Below are 19,349 nucleotides of genomic sequence, written 5' to 3'. Positions count from 1 at the left end.
ACTTATGAATATTATATTTCACTTCTAATAGACCCCGAAATGCTACATACTCTTCCTTTAATAAGAAATGTCAGTACAGAAATACCAACGATATGTCTAAAATGTCTCGCTGTCCTTCATATCTCGGTCACAAAAAAAAAATATTGGCTAATATATCTTCCGCTTATTAAACTCAAATATCGATGTTGGTATTGGCCTCAAAAATCCAATATCTGTTGGGCTCTGCTGTGAATTGACTCTTTGCAGGTGAAGTTAAGTTTCCTGATGTCAGAGTGCAGTGTTTTCCATCTGGGTTTTCATGACACTGAAAGATCTGACTTTGTCCCTTTTCCTAGATTCTCTGAGATGAAAAACAACATTAACAATTTAAGAAGGCTGACCAGAAGCTTGTATATTAAAAACATATTTAGCATTAGAATGTCTAATATATTAAAGAGGACCTATTATGCTTATTTTCAGGTGCATACTTGTATTTTGGGTTTCTACCAGAACATGTGTACAGGCTTTAATGATCAAAAAACATTTTAAATTTCTCATACCGGCTGTGCTGCAGCACCTCTTCTCACCCGCTGTCTGAAACGCTCTGTTTGAGCTCCTGCCTGGACTTTGGGCTTAGTGACTTTGCAGACCTTTTCATGCACAAAAAACTATATAACGCACTAAAGGAAATGGAAAAAAGCACAAAAGCATAATAGGTCCCCTTTATCTTAGTCATGTGAATGAACATTGCATTATTCCCAGGGTCACAACACTTCTTTCTCAGTTTTATATTTGGGCTGTTTCCAATGTTATTTAGGGTTCCCGGGTGTCTAACAATGTCCGGTTTGTCTGCGTTTTGAATTTGCAGATCTTCATGAAGCCTGAATTTGGTCTGGAGGACCCCGGCACCTTCAACACCGTGCTGCCCTGGTCGCACTTCAACAGTGCTGGAGGGAAGAGCAGCAGAGACGTGGCATCCTCCAAACTGCTGCAGGAGAAGGTAAACTCTCTCGTCCACTCTGCAAAACAAACACAGATCACAAAAGACACATCACAGGCGTTTCTCACAAATGAACTCTGTGTCTCTGCCTCCCTCCAGCTGAGTCACTACCTTGATGTGGTGGAGGTGAGCATCGCCCGGCAGATCTCGCTGCGCTCCGAGGCGTTTTTCCACGCCATGTCCTCGCAGCACGAGCTGCAGGACCGGCTTCAGGAGACGCAGCACGCCGTGGCCGTCCTGCGGGGCCGCACCGCCACCATCGACCGGGTCATGTGCGAGGGGCCTCTACGGGCCCTCCGCACCGCCCTGACCCGCAACAACTGCGTGAAGCTGCACAACAAGCTGAAGCTGATGGCAGCTGTGCATCAGACTCAGCCAACCGTGCAGCTGCTGCTCTCCACCTCCGAGTTTGTCGGAGCACTGGAGCTCATCTCCACCACTAAGGAAGTGCTGCAGCAGGAGCTGCAGGGAATCCATAGCTTCAGGTGAGGAAGTGGGGATGGGGGGGGGTTGTCTGGGGATGAAATCCGAATTTGACTGCTGGAGTGTTTGGGCAGTCTGGGCAGTACTCTTTACAAACAGCTAAATGTGGATGTCACTCAGTTTTATGAGAAAATGAAGCAAAAATGAAAACATTTGGAGGAAAATAAAAAAACAACTGGAGCTCCTGATTTGTCTGAATCTGACCTTCCTTAGCCTTTATTATATAGATTTATCTTCTTGTGTTTTTAGTCACTTTTAGCTGACAGAAGGTCCGGTTATTATTCTTTTTAGGCCAACACTAACATTTTAGTCTATATTTAGTTGAGGAAAAGTGAGCATAGATGAGAACAACATAAGGCTGTATCTTCACAGCAGAAGATGACGAGCTTTAATTTGAAAGGAGAGCAGTGACGAGTCAAGTTTTCAGTTTTTTCAAGTCATAGTTTTTTAACAACAATATCTACACTTTGTTTTTATTTCGTTTTTTTATGAACAATTTAATGAAGAGATTTAGTCCCAGAGTCCCATTAAATCATTTCATGTGACCTTTAAAGCCTCAGTACAGGACGTGGTGATGCTGTCAGTAAGTCAGAAACCACACAAACTGCAGCTGTGGTGCTACTGACTATCTATCTGTCTGCCCCTCCAGGCATCTGGGCTCCCAGCTGTGCGAGCTGGAGAAGCTGATCGATAAGATGATGGTGGAGGATTTCAGCATGTACGCCCGCAGCGACCTGAACCGCAGCCTGAAGGACGAGCCGCTGGTCCTCGAGAAGGTCTGAATAAACTCCTCCATCACCTCCAAACCATTTATACATTCCTGTGTTTGTCACCATTTTATATGTAAAAACCTTTTCACACAGATAGGAATTATACATCTGGAGCTTGTCCTAAATGTAATAATAGTCAAGTAAATTTTATTTGTGTAGCCCAAAATCACAAATCACAAATTTGCCTCGGGGCTTTACAAATCTGTACAGGATACGAAACCCTCTGTCCTTTACAGTGCGACCCTCACATCGGATAAGGAATACATTTAAAGGTAAAATGGGTTAATAAATCAAGTGAGGGGAGTTATTTGTAAAACATTCAATAATATACAGTATATAGTGGGATTTTGGGTCCTGCTTACATCCAAAAACTGCACACTTTACCATGTTTGCTCTCAAAACTTTCACTCTGCTAATGAAAACTCTTGCTCTCTGTACTGAAAAGTCCGCTCTACGCTGGAGGTTTCAGGTTTCTTTGCCGACATCGTGTGCGTATTAGACAGCAATTGGTTTTAGAATTTGTGACGTACCAAATCTAGTTTGCGCAGGCTACGTTTGAATCTCAGATTTTAAGGAAATGCACAGACACAGTTACACATGAGCACATTGTGTTTTGCGATACTGTATCGAATCTCCAGAACAATGTATTTATTTTTAATTAACCTCTTAAAAATCCAACGGCCTACCTGTGGACCCGGCCGCTATTCTGTATTTCGGAGGTTGTAGCGTGCTCAGTTTTAAAGCTAGAATGAAGGTACTGGCATCATATGAAACTAGAAAACCTAATTAATTCATTGGTTCCAACTGGCATGGCCATTTTCAAAGGGGTCCCTTGACCTTTGACCTCTGACAGATTTTTTTCCGACAGTCACATTTGCACTGATGTGAATTGTTGTGTTATTAACGGATGCTGTGCCCATCACAGGTCCACATACCTAACGCTGCCTCACAGAAGGTGGGACACACACACACACACACATGTTCATTCAAATCAAATCAAATCAAATCACGCCTGCTGCTGAAATCCGGCTCAGTTGTCGCAACATGGATCAGTGATCGATCAAATCTTGTCTGGAAGTAATCTTTTGAGTGTTTGTTTTAATGTGCTTGGAGTGCCATGTGGGTGGAGTTAACTGCTCTAGGATGATTCAGATGGTGTTAAGGAGGTTATCAAGCTTTTAGAGGTTTCTGTTGGTGTTTTCAACATCAGTAAAACAATTGTACCTGTGTGGTGAATCCATCTGGTCTCCAGGCAGGTTGAACAAACACTGTGAATACAATTTAAATGTGTTTTGCTTTAATTCATTATGAACAATAATCTTTGAGTTTGGGCTGGGCGGTATATATTTTTTAAATTTTGTTTTCATTTTAAAAAAGACACTGGAATAAAACAATTAAAAGAACAATAAGGTAACACAAGAAAGTCACAGGACTTGTTTACATTGTGGTCCTTGTAGTTTATTTAATATATATTGATATGTATTCTCAGTCGAATCATTTAGTGATAAAGTAAGGATTTTGATATTGTAGTCCAAAAAGAATGATTAAAGCAGATACTGTTTAAAAATCTTGTAGTTATTTTAATAATAATCACTATCACGTCTGTAATGAATTACACCAGATTGGGTGTTTGTCTCTTTTTCTATTTAAATATTAGTTATCCTGTTGTTTTTTTAAGTACAGTCAGTGTAAACCTGAATATGATTAAAATCAATTCAAGATTTTTTGTCAAATGGATAAAAAGTTACTTTAAATAATCATGGTGTCAACATTAAAGGTACAATTTGTAACATTTCGGAGGATCTATTTGCAGAAATGGAATATAGTATTCATAACTATGTTTTCATTAGTTTATAATCACCTGAAACTAAGAATCGTTGCGTTTTCGTTAGCTTAGAATGAGCCCTTCATATCTACATAGGGAGCGGATCCTCTTCACGGAGACCACCATGTTGCTCCGCCATGTTTCTACAGTAGCCCAGAACGGACAAACCAAACACTGGAAACTGCGATAACGTGTGTCCTATGGTGCAAAACCATGGTACCACAAGCCGCCGTCTGACTTCCGTTGCTCCTATAGTAGTGTTATTATGGTAAGGAAGGCGGCGTTACCACGGTTTTGCACTCTGCCGCTCACGTTACCACAGTCTTGGAAATGTAGGAGTGAGCGGAGGGGTACTCAGTTGGTTGCAGTCTTCAACCACACCACTACATTTCGCCAAACCTACACACTGTACCTTTTAAAAAAAAAAAAAAAAAAATAATCGTGATATCCATTTTTTCCTTTCCATTCCATTTTATTGTCAACATGTGATTTTTAGACAAAATGGCTCGGCCCGAACTAAATATTCAATAATTATGTATTTGTTGCTTGTGTTGATGTATTTGTTTGATCTCAGCTTGTGGAAAAAATCTTAATTTATGTATAATTTAATCACAGTTCTTGTCGAATGAAACGCTGCCGCTTGTCGAGTTTGACGTACATACATTTAAAATCTGCACTTTAATTGTTGAGGACTCAGTTTTTCTTTATTAATTTTTTTGTGTGTGTGTGTGTGTTTTAGGAGCGTCTGGAGTCTCTGGTGTTTGGCCTGCTGCGTCAGAGGAAGTTGGACTTTCTGGATATTTACAGCGATGAGATGATCATGGCTGCTAAGGCCATCGTCTCTCAGGTACAACCTCCTGACTGTGAAGCATATTATAAACTACAGATAAAACATTTCATTATTACGTGGTTGAAAAACTCACTTAATCTGACACGTTTGTGTTTTTTCAGTGTGTGGCAGAAAATGTTTTTCACATAGAAGATATTGACACTGAAGTCGTCACTAAGTAAGTAGAAATATGGATGTAATTTAAGATGATTAGGAGGACAATGTTGTGGTTCATACTGGTTGCATTACCTCATTGTGGGCTTTGTTACAAATTTATGAGCAGAATGGTTTCATGGCAACATCAGTGGGACCTGAATTTATCAGGTATTAGACATTAGAGACATTATAGTCTGGTTATTTTATCCATACTAAAAAGCTACATAAAGTACATTTATTCATTTATTAGTGCTGTCTTCGACCAAAGAAATTCCTAGTTGAATAACATTCACACGATTTTATTGACTTATCGATTAGTTGATTAATTGACAGATCTGTTTGTCCAAAAAGAATAAAAAACGACTAATCGACTAAAGAAATTTTAGTCGACTAAGACCAAAACAACCGAGGGGACAGCCCAAACCTTTATTCAAGTTCTGCACTGTGCTTAAGTACAATTTTGAGGTACTTATACTTTCCTTTCCCATTTTATGCTACTTTATACTCTATAGGCAAATATTGTACTTTTTACTGCACTGCATTTGTCCGACAGCTTTAGTTACATTATAGATTCAGATTATTATTACGAAATATACGTCAACTAATAAATTATGATGTATTATTATTATTATTAGGGCTGTCGATTAAAATATTTAATCGCGATTAATCGTAAATTAATCACACATTTTTTTATCTGTTCAAAATGTACCTTAAAGGGAGATTTGTCAAGTATTTAATACTCTTATAGACATGTGAGTGGGCAAATACGCTTTCTTTATGCAAATATATGTATATATTTATTATTGGAAATCAATTAACAACACAAAACAATGATAAGTATTGTCCAGAAACCCTCACAGGTGCATTTAGCATTACAAAAATGCTCAAATCATAACATGGCAAGCTCAAGCCCAACAGGCAACAACAGCTGTCAGTGTGTCAGTGTGCTGACTTGACTATGACTTGCCCCAAACTTCATGTGATTATCATAAGGTGGGCATGTCTGTAAAGGGGAGACTCTTGGGTACCCGTAGAACCCATTTTCGTTCACATATCTTGAGGTCAGAGGTCAAGGGACCCCTTTGAAAATGGCCTTAACAGTTTTTCCTCGCCAACATTTTACGTAAGTTTGGAGCGTTGTTTAACTTCTTTATGACAACCTAGTATGACATATTTGGTAACAATGGATTCTTTAGGTTTTCTAGTTTAATATGATGCCAGTATCTTCACTCTAGCTTTAAAACTGAGCCCGTTACAACCTAAAAATCACGAGTTGCGTTAAAACGTTAAAGAAATTAATGGCGTTAAAACAAATTTGGGACCCTTTGAAAATGGCCATGCCTGTTTTTCCTCGCCAACATTTTACATAAGTTTGGAGCGTTATTTAGCCTGCTTCACAACAAGCTAGTTTTCAAGTGTGATGATGTGGCGGCAATTTCTGTTTAATAAGGACTCAAAAACAAGAGAGCGTCTTTCAGAGTTTTAATGCACACAACCATCAACATAGAAAGTTCAGGGCTGAGAGCACCGAGTCTCTCGGTTTAGCGACATTTATAACCTTGCATGAATGCTCGCAGTCGTATATCTCACATTGTCTTCTCTGTCTGACACTTCTGTCCTTTTAAGCTACCTGTCCTCAAATAGGCACTACATGTTTGTTGACTAAGTATGCAACACAGAAACTGAAATAGACTTCCAGGGCAATGAGTGTCAACTGTCAAGTCCTTAGGAATGTGCTGCATGTTTGTATTTTTCCAGCACAGATGACTCAATTATTTGCAAACAAAATGTTATCAAAAATCCTGAAAGATTAAATGATTTTATATGGGGAAAAACAGTTCTGCTATGTTTTTGGGTCGGGGGACTTTCTCTGAAGAATGCAATGAATCCATATAAACAACAACAACATTGTGATATAAGAATATAATGACTCTTGTTTAACAGGATGTTTTTAACCTTGTGTAAATTGTGTGTGTCTGAAGGCTAGCTGACCAGATGCGTCTGATGACTTTCCCTCAGTGGTTTGAGCTGCTGAAAAACATCTTTGAGACTTTCCTTCTCTTCCTGCAGAGGATCAAGGTGGGTCGAAACTGTCAGAAAATAATCACCTGATTGACTCACCTCATTCAGTTAGTGTTTTGAAGATGGTTCAGTTATCATTGTGAAGAGGGACACGATTGGTCGGCTGAGTGTTGGAGTTTCCTCAGCTGGCTCAGGTGTCATCAGGTGCTCATGCTGATAAAGAGACTATAAAACATGACTGAATGCGTCTTTTATTTCCCTGCTGTCCGTCAGGCCACTCTGACTGTGATCAAAAACGTGGTTCTGGAGGTTCTGGCCTCAAACCAGAAGATCCGGCTCCAGGAGGATGCCAGTTCAGGGGCTTCAGTTCAGGAGGCTCCCCACGGCCCGTCGCTGCTGCAGGGGGAAGCCGAGCTGGCCTACCTCACCCACGAGGGTCTGTTCATCAGCGACGCTCTGAACGAGGCCCAGCAGCAGCAGGCGGCGGTCCAGGATCAGAGCTCTGCCGTGGGCTACAGGATCCAGCAGAGCCGGACGGAGGCAGCCGGCAGCAATTCTGCTTCTGGGACCACAGAGACCTCCGTCAGCAGGGAGCAGAGCTTCATGTATGTCCCTGGAGATTTCTCTCTTTGTTTTTTACTCTTCTTCTTTTTAAGAATACTTTGTACCCAAGCGACAACGTTTATAAAAAGTGAAGCCAATGCTGAAGTGCCTTACACTTGCATTATTTCTAATAGCCAGCAGGGGGCGAAATCTGATTGTATAGAAGTATAGAGTCAAATAGACCATAAAGCAGGGTATGCTTTAGAGCGTGGCTACCTTGTGATTGACAGGTCGCTACCACGGCGCTGACCGGTCTGAGAGTTGTCCCTGTTTTCTTCTTAGAGCTTTAACCCTTTCACAGTATGTTTTCAGAAAAAGCCACAAACTAATTACAAATAACAAAAAAAGGAAGTTTCAATTTTGTCCATATTTTACACACAACCACTTTCAATCACATGAACTTTGTATCAGCATTTAGATATTTGTGTCTATGTCTGTTATATATACAGTATGTACTGTATTTATTTTGCATAATGAAAACTTGATTCACTGTATAACTAAGGCAAAGCAGCTTTCTTTATACAGCATATTAAAAAATTGATTTACATAAGCAAAAAAAAACAAGTAAGGGATAATGTACAGCAAGCCGGTCATTGTTGTGAAATAAACCCCGACAGTATGCGAAGCGGTGGGGTGGACTGAAGAGGTTTATTTCACAACAATGATCGCTAAACTTAAGAAATCAACAATTTGACACAAAAACGGTCCTCCAGAGTCAGACATCAAAACTGCGCCCATAGCAACATTCTGTTATATAAAGCAGCGGTCTATTATAAAGAAATAACAGACCGTAGAACACCGTGATTGACCAATCAGAATCGAGTATTCAACAAAGCCGTGTAATAATAAAAAACTGAATAAAATCACTTAGGATAGAATAAAATCTTATAAAATATAAATAGTATAGACCAGAAATACAGTTAGAGTGCAGTAATAATTTGTAAGTATGTGATTCTTTACATAAAATGGTGTCAGCAAGATGCTGTACAGCTGTGAAGCATGTTAATTGTTAATTGTTGTGAAGTTTCCAGGTGTCTGTAAATGAGACAGTGAGTGTATTTGTCTTCAGGTCCAGTGAGAACATGATGCCCACTGATCTGGAGCTGAACCGTGTGATCAACAACATCCAGGAACTGCTACACGCCGCCTCCGACGTCAGCCACGACCGCTGCGTCAAAGTCCTCACAGCCAGAGCCAAGGTACGATATACAGTATACACCACCTCTCAGCTCTCAGCTCACATCAGACATTAACAATTACATTATTAGCAAAATGAAACTGGTAGAGCTTGTAAATCTATTTCATAGAACATTTACCACACATCCTTCAGGTATAAGTAACATTTTATATATTTAATTTAAGGACTAACATGTTTTAAAATGTCTGAAATCTTTGTAAAAGCAGAAATAAATTAGATTTTGTTAAATTTTAAATTAATGTTTTATATCTCTGAAATCAGGCGAATTCCTGTTTTATTTCCACTGATAGTTCAACTAATCCCGTTTCATTATTTATAGCATGTAGGTAATGTATCCAAAAAATGCTGGCTTTGTAAAACAAACTGCGATTTATAGTTGCTTTATTTTCATTTGGGATGTTTTACAAAGTTTACACTTGTGCTCCAGAGAGAGAGTGCAGACACCCTATGGAAACTTTAAAAACTTAAAAACAACTATACCTATGTTATGTATTTTGTTGAGCGTGTACTTACATTATCCCAAATGTTTCCAACAATTTTTCAAATCAGAGAAATCTGTAATTTTAATCAAGGTAACGGTGTGTTTCATTAGGTCGCCTATCATATCCCCTTTGTGCATGCGTCAGTGTTGTGGTTGTCTGCCAGAAGGAGAGATGTAAATTCGAGTTTTATCTAGTTTAAAGTCACATTTTTACGAGACACTTTTTAGTTCTTGGTCTTTTTTTAAACTAGATATTTTAACTGGGTGAAGGATTTTAGTCAACAAGCTGAGCAAACGTTAGCGGCAGCTCGGCCCACAGCCCCTCCGGGACTCCCTGTGTCCACTGAACAGCGTCGGAGAAACACTGATTTTTACCGCGAAACAGCTTTATTCAGTGTTTTTACCGGTTTCAGTCAGCGGGCCCGTTTGTTTTGGAGAGGAGGAAACATCTGCCGTAAAAACCTCCTGAACGATGAACATTAAAGGAATGCAAACCTTAAGAAGCTGACTGCAATGACATTCATTATTTATGCATTTAAATGGATTTCAGACATACAGTTAGTAAAAATAAATACGTATTATTCGATTATTTATATATCATATTGACTTTCATTCCAGGGCTGAATGAGCATGAACGACGTCGGCCTTTCTAATTATTTCATAGGTCTAAGCCAGCACTATAAGCGTATTGATATTAAATTATATTTAACTACAGAAAATGCATTATTAATTCACATTAATTACAAATAGATGCATTCAAACTTACTGCAAATCAAGTGCAGTTAAACCACAGCAACCTAAACTTTTTATAGTATTTTCATGTCTCATGATGCTTCAGTTTGTTTTACGTGTTAATCTTTGCAGAGGTTTGACTTTTCTCAAGTCGACATTCTCATTTGTGTGTGTTGTGATGAAAAGGAAAAGATTGCTGAATTGAACAAAACTCATTAAAACACAGAAATGTTTTTAAAAATGAGTAAATATGTGAAGATTTGGTACGACCTCTTGGATTGTCTCTGTCTCCAACAGGACGGCTCTCTGGAGCGTCTGAACTCGGCGGAGTTTGTGTGCCTCTCACAGGCCGTGGAGGGTTTTGTCAGGGACACCGAGGAGCTGTGCGGCAGGCGCAGCGTCTCCTTAAGGGGGGCGCTGCAGAGCCAGGCCAACCGCTTCGTCCACCGCTTCCACGAAGAACGCAAGACCAAACTCAGGTTACCTGCAGCTCAAATTATGTCATCTACTAATGTCACACAGGAAAGAAGATGCGCTACTAACCTGTTTTAATCGCCATCTTTTGATAATCGGTTTGAGTCATTTTTTAAGAAAAAAAAGTGAGGTTGTCAAGATTAACGGAATAATAACGTGTTAACGCAAATTTGTTTTAACGCCATTAATTTCTTTAACGTATTAACGCAACTTGCGTTTTTTTAGGTTTGTAACAGGCTCAGTTTTAAAACTAGAGTGAAGATACTGGTATCATATTAAACTAGAAAACCCAAGGAATCCATTGGTACTAACCATGTCATACTAACTTGTCTGAAGGAGACTAAATAACGCTCCAAACTTGAGTAAATGACTTTGTAAACTTTTCCAGTGGTTTGCTTTGAAATGCTCCATGAATGCACTAATGGTGTCGGGTGTGTTTGTGTGTCCTCATGTTTGTTGTTTGTTGTTGTTTTGCAGCCTCCTCCTGGATAATGAGCGCTGGAAGCAGGCGGAGGTTCCTACTGAGTTTCAGGATCTGGTGAACTCCATCGCTGATGGAAGAATAACACTACCAGAGCGCAAAATTCCAGGTACCAGAAACCTTCTACAGATATCAGCTCCACCAACCCCTCTGCTTCGGCTTTATGAGGTTTCCAACTGTCTGTTTTGGGTTCAAAATGTGAATATTTGAAGACTTGACACGTTGAGTTTCTGTGCGCAGGTCCAGGGGACAAGAAGCCCTCCGAGTTTCTGCTCGTCAACGGGCAGAAATATGCCGTCGTCGGGTATGTGACCTCCTCCAGTGAAGGATTAAACATTTTTGATATAACACAACGGTTAAAACGAATCACACAGTCACTATTAATTAGTAAGACGATTTATTAAAGATTATTATTTTGAGCACCAACTGATGTCGTCTCATGAAATCAACTGAAATTAAAGTCAGAAAAATAAACATAATATACAATATGTGAAATGTTGTGACAGTCGTCTTTCTGTTTCTTCAGGACGGTTCTGCTGCTGATCCGGATCTTTCTGGAATACTGTCAGTGTGTCAATGACATCCCATCCATCGCCACCGACATGCTGACGCGTCTGTCGGACCTCCTCAAGGTCAGAACCACCTCAAACACTCAGACCACATGCATGTCAGAACCATATCAGTCCCTGCAGAACGCCGGCGTCCTGCTCACGCCAGATGTGCAGACAAACCGATTGGTCTACCTCGCTGTCAATCAACACATCAATAGCCCCGGTCCTTATGAGCAAAATGATCTATCGTACTTGCCTTTAACTCCTCATCGTGAGTTATTATGGCGATCCAATCAAAAGTTTGTCCCGTTCTACTAGATGGTGTTAGAGGCTGTAAAGAGCTCACCAAATAGTTCCCTGTTATTTATTAGTTATGATTCTTTTTTAAATAATTCACATTCTAGCAGTTGACCGTAGACCTAGTAGATTATCGCGATCAGCCATCACAATTTGGCCCTTGTCAAAATCACTCACATCTTTACGCTTGCCCATTTTTTCTACTTCCAACACAAAGTTCAAAGTTCAAAATGTTCACTTGCTGTCTAATATATCCCACCCACTGCCAGGTGCCATTGTAACGAGATAATTAATGTTATTCAGCATGAAAAAAGCATAAAAACGTCTAATTGACTAAAGAAATCTTGGTCAACTAAGACCAAAATGACTGATTAGTTGAGTAATTGACTAAGAGGAGGCGGCCCTAATATCTACACTTTGGTATTACTGCATTTACTCAAGAAGTACTTCCTCCATCTCTGTTGATGTAACCTACTTTAGATTTCATCAAAATAGCAGCTGTGATTTTAAAGTTTAACATTTTCATTTCCATGCTGCTGAAACACAGATTATAGCGCCCCCATCGGGTCATTTTGGTGTCATTTTGTAAAGTAAATGTAACATATTATTGAATAACGTGTCAACATAGGCCTGAAGCCCTGCAGATGCACACCGTTACCTTAGCGTTTGTGTTTTAAAAGCAGTTCTTCTTCTTCTTCTTCTTGTGTTTCTGCAGCACTTCAACTCTCGGAGCTGCCAGCTGGTTCTGGGAGCCGGAGCTCTGCAGGTAGTCGGCCTGAAGACCATCACCACCAAAAACCTCGGTAGGACCAGTTGCACACACCAGTCCATGCTTCAGTTCATCTGAAAATGAAGATGCTAATTCTGTTACTCAGCCATAAACACACGTGTTGTCTCTCTCTGTGTGTTTGTGTAGCGTTAGCCTCCCGCTGCCTGCAGCTGGTGGTTCACTACATTCCCATCATCAGAGCTCATTTTGAGACCAAACTGCAGCCCAAACAGTTCAGCGTCCTCAGACACTTTGACCACATCACCAAGGTAACGCACATAAACAGATGTACACGTTTACACACACATATACATAATGACTTTAAGGTTTCCTCACATTTCTTCATTCAACAATAAAAACACTAAATGCAGTTCTATCAGTGGTGGAAGAAGTATTCAGGTCCTTTATTTCAATAAAAGTACTAATTCCACACTGTAAAAATACTCCACTACAGGTAAAAGTCCTACATTAATAACATTACTTAAGTAAAAGTATGTATCAGTAAAATGTACTTAAAGTAAAATATTCACTGTGCAGTAAAATGTTCCCTGTCAGTGTTTTACTATTATATCTGATGTTTCTGGATTAATATTACTGCTGCATTAATGTGTATTTTGCATTTTACTGCTGTAGATGTTTTTAACTCCTTTATATCCTGTTGGGTAGTTTAACCTACAGCAATGCATAAGATCATCATATGTTTGTAGCGTCGCTGTCCTGTGAGAACCACGTATCTCTAAAAAGTCAACTTCTCATGGTGTCAGAAAAACAGCCCTGTTTTCAGCTTTGTGACGATGCATTTTCCAGCTGATCCAAGAGGCTTTTTAAAGAGTTTATTTAGCTTAAGAAGTAGGAGGATTTTCTCAACACATAAAAGAACACGTCATCCTTCAGTTTATCAAAAACATTCAACATCAAAACATCTGGAGGTACGGGGTTTTCACTGGACAGGAAGGGGATGAAAAACTGTAATCTGAAAAGTAACTAAAGCTGTCAGTTAAATGTAGAGGAGTAAAAAGTACAATATTTACATCTGAGATGTAGTGGATTAGAAGTAGCAGAACATGGGAATACTCAAGTAAAGGTAAGTACAGTACTTGAGTTAATATACTTAGTTACATTCCACCACTGAGCTTTATTCAGACTCCAAGAATTAAAACATGAATTTCCCAAAGATTTCCTTTTTCTACTTTGAAGTCTTTTTGGTAACATGTCGTCATTAGTGTCGCTGACTCTGTTTGTGGCTTTGCAGGACTACAACGATCACATAGCAGAGATATCTGCTAAGCTGGTGGCCATCATGGACAGTCTGTTTGAGAAGGTTTTATCAAAGGTCAGATCACCTATTAAATGTTGAAACTCCGCTGTGTTTAGGAGACATTTATGTGTAGTCAGTGTAGTGCATCATGTCTTTTAGTGTCATAACGTGTATCCTACACACTGTTACTGTAGCTACGCTGCTGCACACTGGCTTTCAGTTTGATCACTGAACAAATGTTTGCAACTTAACATCCAACGGGAAAACTTGTTTCACTCAGGCTTGAAAGATTCGAAGGAAAATACTGTATAATTGTAATTTTTGTAAAAACAAGTACTGCAAAAGTCAAGAATCATAAATAGAAACATTTATAATAAAATATGAAAATATATATTTTATATTTATCATCGCTCTCTGCTAATACCTGGTCGAACCTTCAGTCTTTGTGATGTATTTGATTCCCTAGTGTCACAGAATCTGAAATACCAGCCATCTTTGTGACCCTGTCGAAGTAAAGCATGTGATAGAATATGATAAAAACATCTGGCAGTGACCATAAGTTAAAACACATTTCACACAAGTCATTTTCAGTGTATTCGCCCCAGAAGCAAGGGATGGTTTTCAATTTATCTGAACAGCAGTGTTTCCCCTACCATTATATTTGCTGGACCGACAAGGAATTATTGATTTAATTTATTCGTTTTTTTATAATAATAATAAATAAATATGTAAACATTAAGAAATAAATGGGAAATTCAAAGTTGAAATATGATATAATCTAGTAAAATAATACCTTAATGGTGGGTGGTGCTATTTCTGTGTAAAAATGGAAAAAAAGGGATTAGATTGTTTATCTTTTCATCTTTGTTTATCTTTAAAGCTCGTGCATCATTCGCTTCAATTGTAACATGACAAGTTGCAGCAAAACGCACTTCCAAGAACCGAACAACATCTGAGAATAAACCAAAGCCGTCATAAATATTTAAGTTCTTTGAAAGAGACAAACACCATCAAACTGGCGGCCGAGGTGATGCAGAAACATCAGACACTGTCTCTGGACCACCAGAGAAGAACAGATTCATTATTGTTATTACTTTTCTTAATGTTTATCTCATAAAAATATGTACCATATACACCGTCCATCCGTGAGCCGGTCCTCTCCACCCCTCCAAGACAGTCTATGTAGGGGGAAATGCTGAACCGGTGTACTTTGGGTTGTTTGATTTCCCAGCTGTGTTGCAGATGTGTTTAGTCATGTGGTCTCGGCTGCTTAATGATTTGTTGTTGTTGTGTCCTCAGTATGAAGTGAAGGCTCCGATGCCCTCGGTCTGCTTCAGAACCGCCTGTAAACAGATGATGAAGATGCACGAAGCCATTTCTGAACTCTTACCTGAAGAACAGATGCAGGTGAGACTCAACACAACTCACTCTTCTGTCGTTAATATAATAAGATGTGGTTCGTTGAGTGCGAGGTTAAAGTTCAGGTCTGCAGTGTGAACAGAAACATGCTGCGCTTTCAGACAGATGTGTGTTTTCATCCACAGATGTTGTTTCTGAGGATCAATGCCAGTTTTAAGATGCACCTGAAGAGGCAGCTGGCTCGACTCGGGGTCGTTAATGACGGAGGACCACAGAACGGGTACACATACACGCACACACTCCCGCACACAGACTCGACAAACAGACAATTCGTCACAGTCAAGGAGTCAGCATTTTATTTTATTTTTAACATTACCTTAAAAGGAGGCAACAAACTGCAGCGAACTTTGATGGATTATCTATTTGCATCAAGTCTGTAAGATTCAAGAGCGTTCTGGAAGGAAATCCATCTAAACACCATTCTTTGTAAAATGCTCCAAATTTATGTCTCCAAATGTTTTGTTTTGTCCGACCAAGGCTGCTTTCACACCAAATCAGGCTTTGCGGCGATTAGTGCAGGGTTGTGCGGCAGTGTGGGAGCCTCTCCTACAGTATTAATGGCTCATTTAACGCCAAGCGACTGCACGTCTATTAACGTTTTTGTTCCCTCATGGAGGGGTTTTACAGCTCTGGATCGCCGGCCGCTGCAGCGTGATGTCAGGTTGCGTTTCTCGAGTTGATTCTGTTTCAACTTTTCACCGTAGGCCGCTTTGTTCGTTTGCAGCTTAAACGCACCACACACATTCAAATGAATGGGAGAACTGTCATTTTCAAAAGCGACGCATAACTTGGTGTGAATGCAGCTCAACCGTCCAAAACTCAGAGAAAAGCTGTAAATCCTCACAGTTGGGAAGCTGGAAACAGGAAGTGTTTGAGCATTTTTGCGTTTAAAGACAACAAAATAGATGTCAATTATTTATCTATCAATCACATAATCAATGAATATTTCCAGTTTAACGGTTTCAGTGGCTGTGGTTGTTTGCAGGCTGGTGTCGGTGGACGTTGCATTCTACACGGAGAACGTCCAGGCACTGAAGAGCCTTGACTGTCTCGACTTGAACATGGCCGAGATCTGGGAGCAGAAGAGGTGATGGAGGACGGCGACAGGACGTCCAGGACCGACCTACTGACCCGGCGACGGGGCGCCGACCTCAGGGGCCGACGGCGGCCGGCCGAGGGTGGAGGAGGCCCGGAGGGACCAAAAATACTAAACCTGGGAGAAGAAGAGCAGCGACACGCTGGCGGCTTCCTGAACAGCTCCACCTTCAAAGACTTTATCAAGTAACACACACAGCCTCCTTAAAAACTGCTGCCACCTCATCTCACTGTGTGCAATTCAACAGAAATAGTAAATTATTAGAGGCAGTTTTAGTGGGAGCAAAGGGTGTAGATAATGTTTAAGAAATGACGGGGTAATTTATTTTTCTGTTGTCTTGAAAACATTCTATACTGTGGCGGACTTTTTCTCCAGATGTTGGATGCTGAAGGAATTTTTATCATCAACGCACACTGAGACCGAATTTTTCTGTCGCTGGTTTCGCAGACTTTTTGCTTAAACTTCCCAGCCGAGGATTCAGGGTTCAGATAACGGGATTCGCTCCGGAAAGAATATTTTTCTCCTTCCTGCTCTGAAAGCATCAACAGGGTTCCTTCACCGTGTTTCCAAACTTTTTCCAAACCTCATTCATCAGCTGGTTTTGCTTTTATTCGCTGTGGTGGTAAAATTGATTCTTAAACTTTACTCAAAACAAGAATATTTTCATACAGTTTGAGATCTGGAGGAACTCAGAAATGTGTAACTGAAGAGTTAATTTCCTGAAAACTTTAAATAAACAACATCCAGACTGTGGAAGCATCACAACTCTCAGCTACAGCCTGTCGTTACCAAAGTAAAACACTTTCTGATTTGGGAAATAAACTCTTCAATTACACTTTTGTTTCCTTCAAACTGTCCAATTATGCATTAAGTTTTCATCAGCCGAGTGATATTCAGTCGTGATGATCCAGAGACGAAGGTCATTTTTATACGTGTAGTTAATTGATGCGTTTGACTGCATAACATGAAGCATGAAAATCAGCTGTCGACTCAAACTACTGTTCTCCCTACTAATGTAGTTTTATTTAATCTGCATGAACAGAATGTGAGCTTTTTGTTTCCTCTGAAGCTGAAACGACTCAAAGCGGAACAGAAAATCTGATTTATTTTTCAACAGCAGATTCGTCGTGTTTAGCCAAAATAAATTCACGTCTCCATGAACAGGAAAACTTCTTCAGACACAAATCTGCTCTCCTGAATGAAAAGTAAGCGTCGAGAGGAAAGCCGAAGTCGCTCCTAATGTCTGAAAATAATCATGTGACCGAGTCATGTTTCCCAGGTCACATCACAACACGTGGACCAATCAAATGCAACAGTGGGCCGCGTCCTGAAAATGTACCTGAAACCAATGCTAGAAGTCACTTCCTCATGGTGCTTTCAGGTGCTGTCACATTCTGCCTCGTCTCACCTCCGTTCCACATTCCAAAATCTGTCCTAATTCCTTCAAAATAAAACAGTTTGAAACATGAGCACTAAAAATTTAAGTAGTTGAGCTAATTTAAACACAAGCAGAACATTTTAAAAAAAAATAATCTAACAAATTTGCGACATTTTTAAGTGAAAAATGTACAAGAAAAAAACTGATATTCTGTGGCATATTTCTGAGAAACATTTTTTTTTTTTTACCTACAATGGCCCTAATACACTGTTGTATTGTAAAATGGACTTGTGTTCTTGCAAGTTCTGTACTTGAACTAAAATTTCTAACTTTAACAAATTGACGAGGAACCGTTTCGCACAGTCCTTGAATCTCCTGCACCGCTGTGGTTCACCCACACACAGGTGTTGTCAGGTGTTCTGCCTGGCTGTGCTCCGTTTGGCATTACCGTTTTCCAGTGCAGTTTTCTGCAAACGTCAGATTTTCTGTTCCTGAGTGAAGTTCAGTCGTTCTGAGCTCCGACCAAACAAACACACCTGTCCAGCTGCGGTCACATCACCTTCAGTCTCTGAAACCTACACCAACACTACAGGCAGCGTTTCGCTCCCAAAAGATACAAGATGAAAAGAGAACAGATGCTGGAGCTCATCTCTTGTGGTTTTTGTGTCACTGCATTAATCAGCTAAAGTACTTTAATACAACAAGTTTATTACAGAGAAAATATTTATTTTTTTCCAAGATAATATCTGGATATCATGAGACAACTACTTTGTTATCCTGTGATAATGTGACACTACAACCACAGCTGTTCTTGACTGTCCCAGTTCAGGAACAAATCTACGTAAATCGTCTTTATATGTGAGGGCAGACGACAGTTTAAAGTCAAAGTGAATCAGAGTGTGTGATGTGACCGCAGCTGTCAGTTTAGTGAGAACAAAAAGCATCAACTATCATCACTGTCTGCTTCAGAAGTGCCTACTTTTGATCAATACTGTCAGAGACGACACATCTGAGCTCTCCACTACAGTGTGCCTACCATACCACTGTGTGTGTGTGTGCGTGTGAGTGTGAATGCGTGAGTGTGTGTGTGTGAATGCGTCAGGCTGCATGTCTGAGAATCCAAAATGTCTTGAATCCTTCAAACCTGATGTGAATAAAACAGGATGACGGAGCGACTTATTGTTCTTCAGTCTGTTTATCTGCTGCACATTTTTTTGTTTGTTTTAAGGCTTGTGTGATATCGCGCTGATACGGATAACATAATTACCCTACTTTGAGGAAAAGCAAAAACAAGAATAGTGACATCCTGTTAGATCCTATATGTAGGCCACTTGTAGTTTGTAGACCACGTTGGGATTTATTTATATTTGTTTGCAAATATGTGTAAATGTGCGTGTATCTGGTATTGGATTCTATCTTTTATTATTTTTATGTCCGCCTTGTAAAGCACATGGTAATGTGCACTCATTTTGATAAGTGCTATATAAATAACCTTCATTATTATAATTATTATCAACCACAAAAGATGTTTAACAGATGAAACCTTCA

At 39.8% G+C, this 19,349-nt stretch overlaps 1 protein-coding gene across 2 annotated transcripts in view; it reads left to right on the top strand.

Annotated features, from left to right (window-relative positions):
• vps54 (VPS54 subunit of GARP complex) overlaps nucleotides 1-17,731 on the top strand; it is a 30,258-nt gene extending 12,527 nt beyond the window's left edge. Inside the window, exons 6-24 of one of the 2 annotated variants that reach the window (XM_074629244.1) lie at nucleotides 848-979; nucleotides 1,079-1,464; nucleotides 2,112-2,238; nucleotides 3,158-3,187; nucleotides 4,797-4,904; nucleotides 5,009-5,064; nucleotides 7,025-7,121; nucleotides 7,338-7,669; nucleotides 8,737-8,866; nucleotides 10,376-10,557; nucleotides 11,030-11,142; nucleotides 11,274-11,337; nucleotides 11,560-11,665; nucleotides 12,597-12,684; nucleotides 12,798-12,919; nucleotides 13,903-13,983; nucleotides 15,208-15,315; nucleotides 15,453-15,547; nucleotides 16,313-17,731. In XM_074629244.1, coding sequence (XP_074485345.1) covers nucleotides 848-979; nucleotides 1,079-1,464; nucleotides 2,112-2,238; nucleotides 3,158-3,187; nucleotides 4,797-4,904; nucleotides 5,009-5,064; nucleotides 7,025-7,121; nucleotides 7,338-7,669; nucleotides 8,737-8,866; nucleotides 10,376-10,557; nucleotides 11,030-11,142; nucleotides 11,274-11,337; nucleotides 11,560-11,665; nucleotides 12,597-12,684; nucleotides 12,798-12,919; nucleotides 13,903-13,983; nucleotides 15,208-15,315; nucleotides 15,453-15,547; nucleotides 16,313-16,418 — 2,463 coding nt within the window. In that variant the 3' untranslated portion in view covers nucleotides 16,419-17,731. The remainder of the gene's footprint in view (nucleotides 1-847; nucleotides 980-1,078; nucleotides 1,465-2,111; nucleotides 2,239-3,157; nucleotides 3,188-4,796; nucleotides 4,905-5,008; nucleotides 5,065-7,024; nucleotides 7,122-7,337; nucleotides 7,670-8,736; nucleotides 8,867-10,375; nucleotides 10,558-11,029; nucleotides 11,143-11,273; nucleotides 11,338-11,559; nucleotides 11,666-12,596; nucleotides 12,685-12,797; nucleotides 12,920-13,902; nucleotides 13,984-15,207; nucleotides 15,316-15,452; nucleotides 15,548-16,312) is intronic. The other variant, XM_074629245.1, reaches the window with a different exon arrangement.
• The last annotated feature ends 1,618 nt before the right edge of the window (nucleotides 17,732-19,349 follow it).

The sequence above is a fragment of the Sebastes fasciatus genome, chromosome 3 (assembly GCF_043250625.1).
Source record: "Sebastes fasciatus isolate fSebFas1 chromosome 3, fSebFas1.pri, whole genome shotgun sequence".
Taxonomy (NCBI): Eukaryota; Metazoa; Chordata; class Actinopteri; order Perciformes; family Sebastidae; genus Sebastes; species Sebastes fasciatus.
Note: the sequence above shows the minus strand (reverse complement) of the source record. Positions and strands in the feature narration are given on the sequence as shown.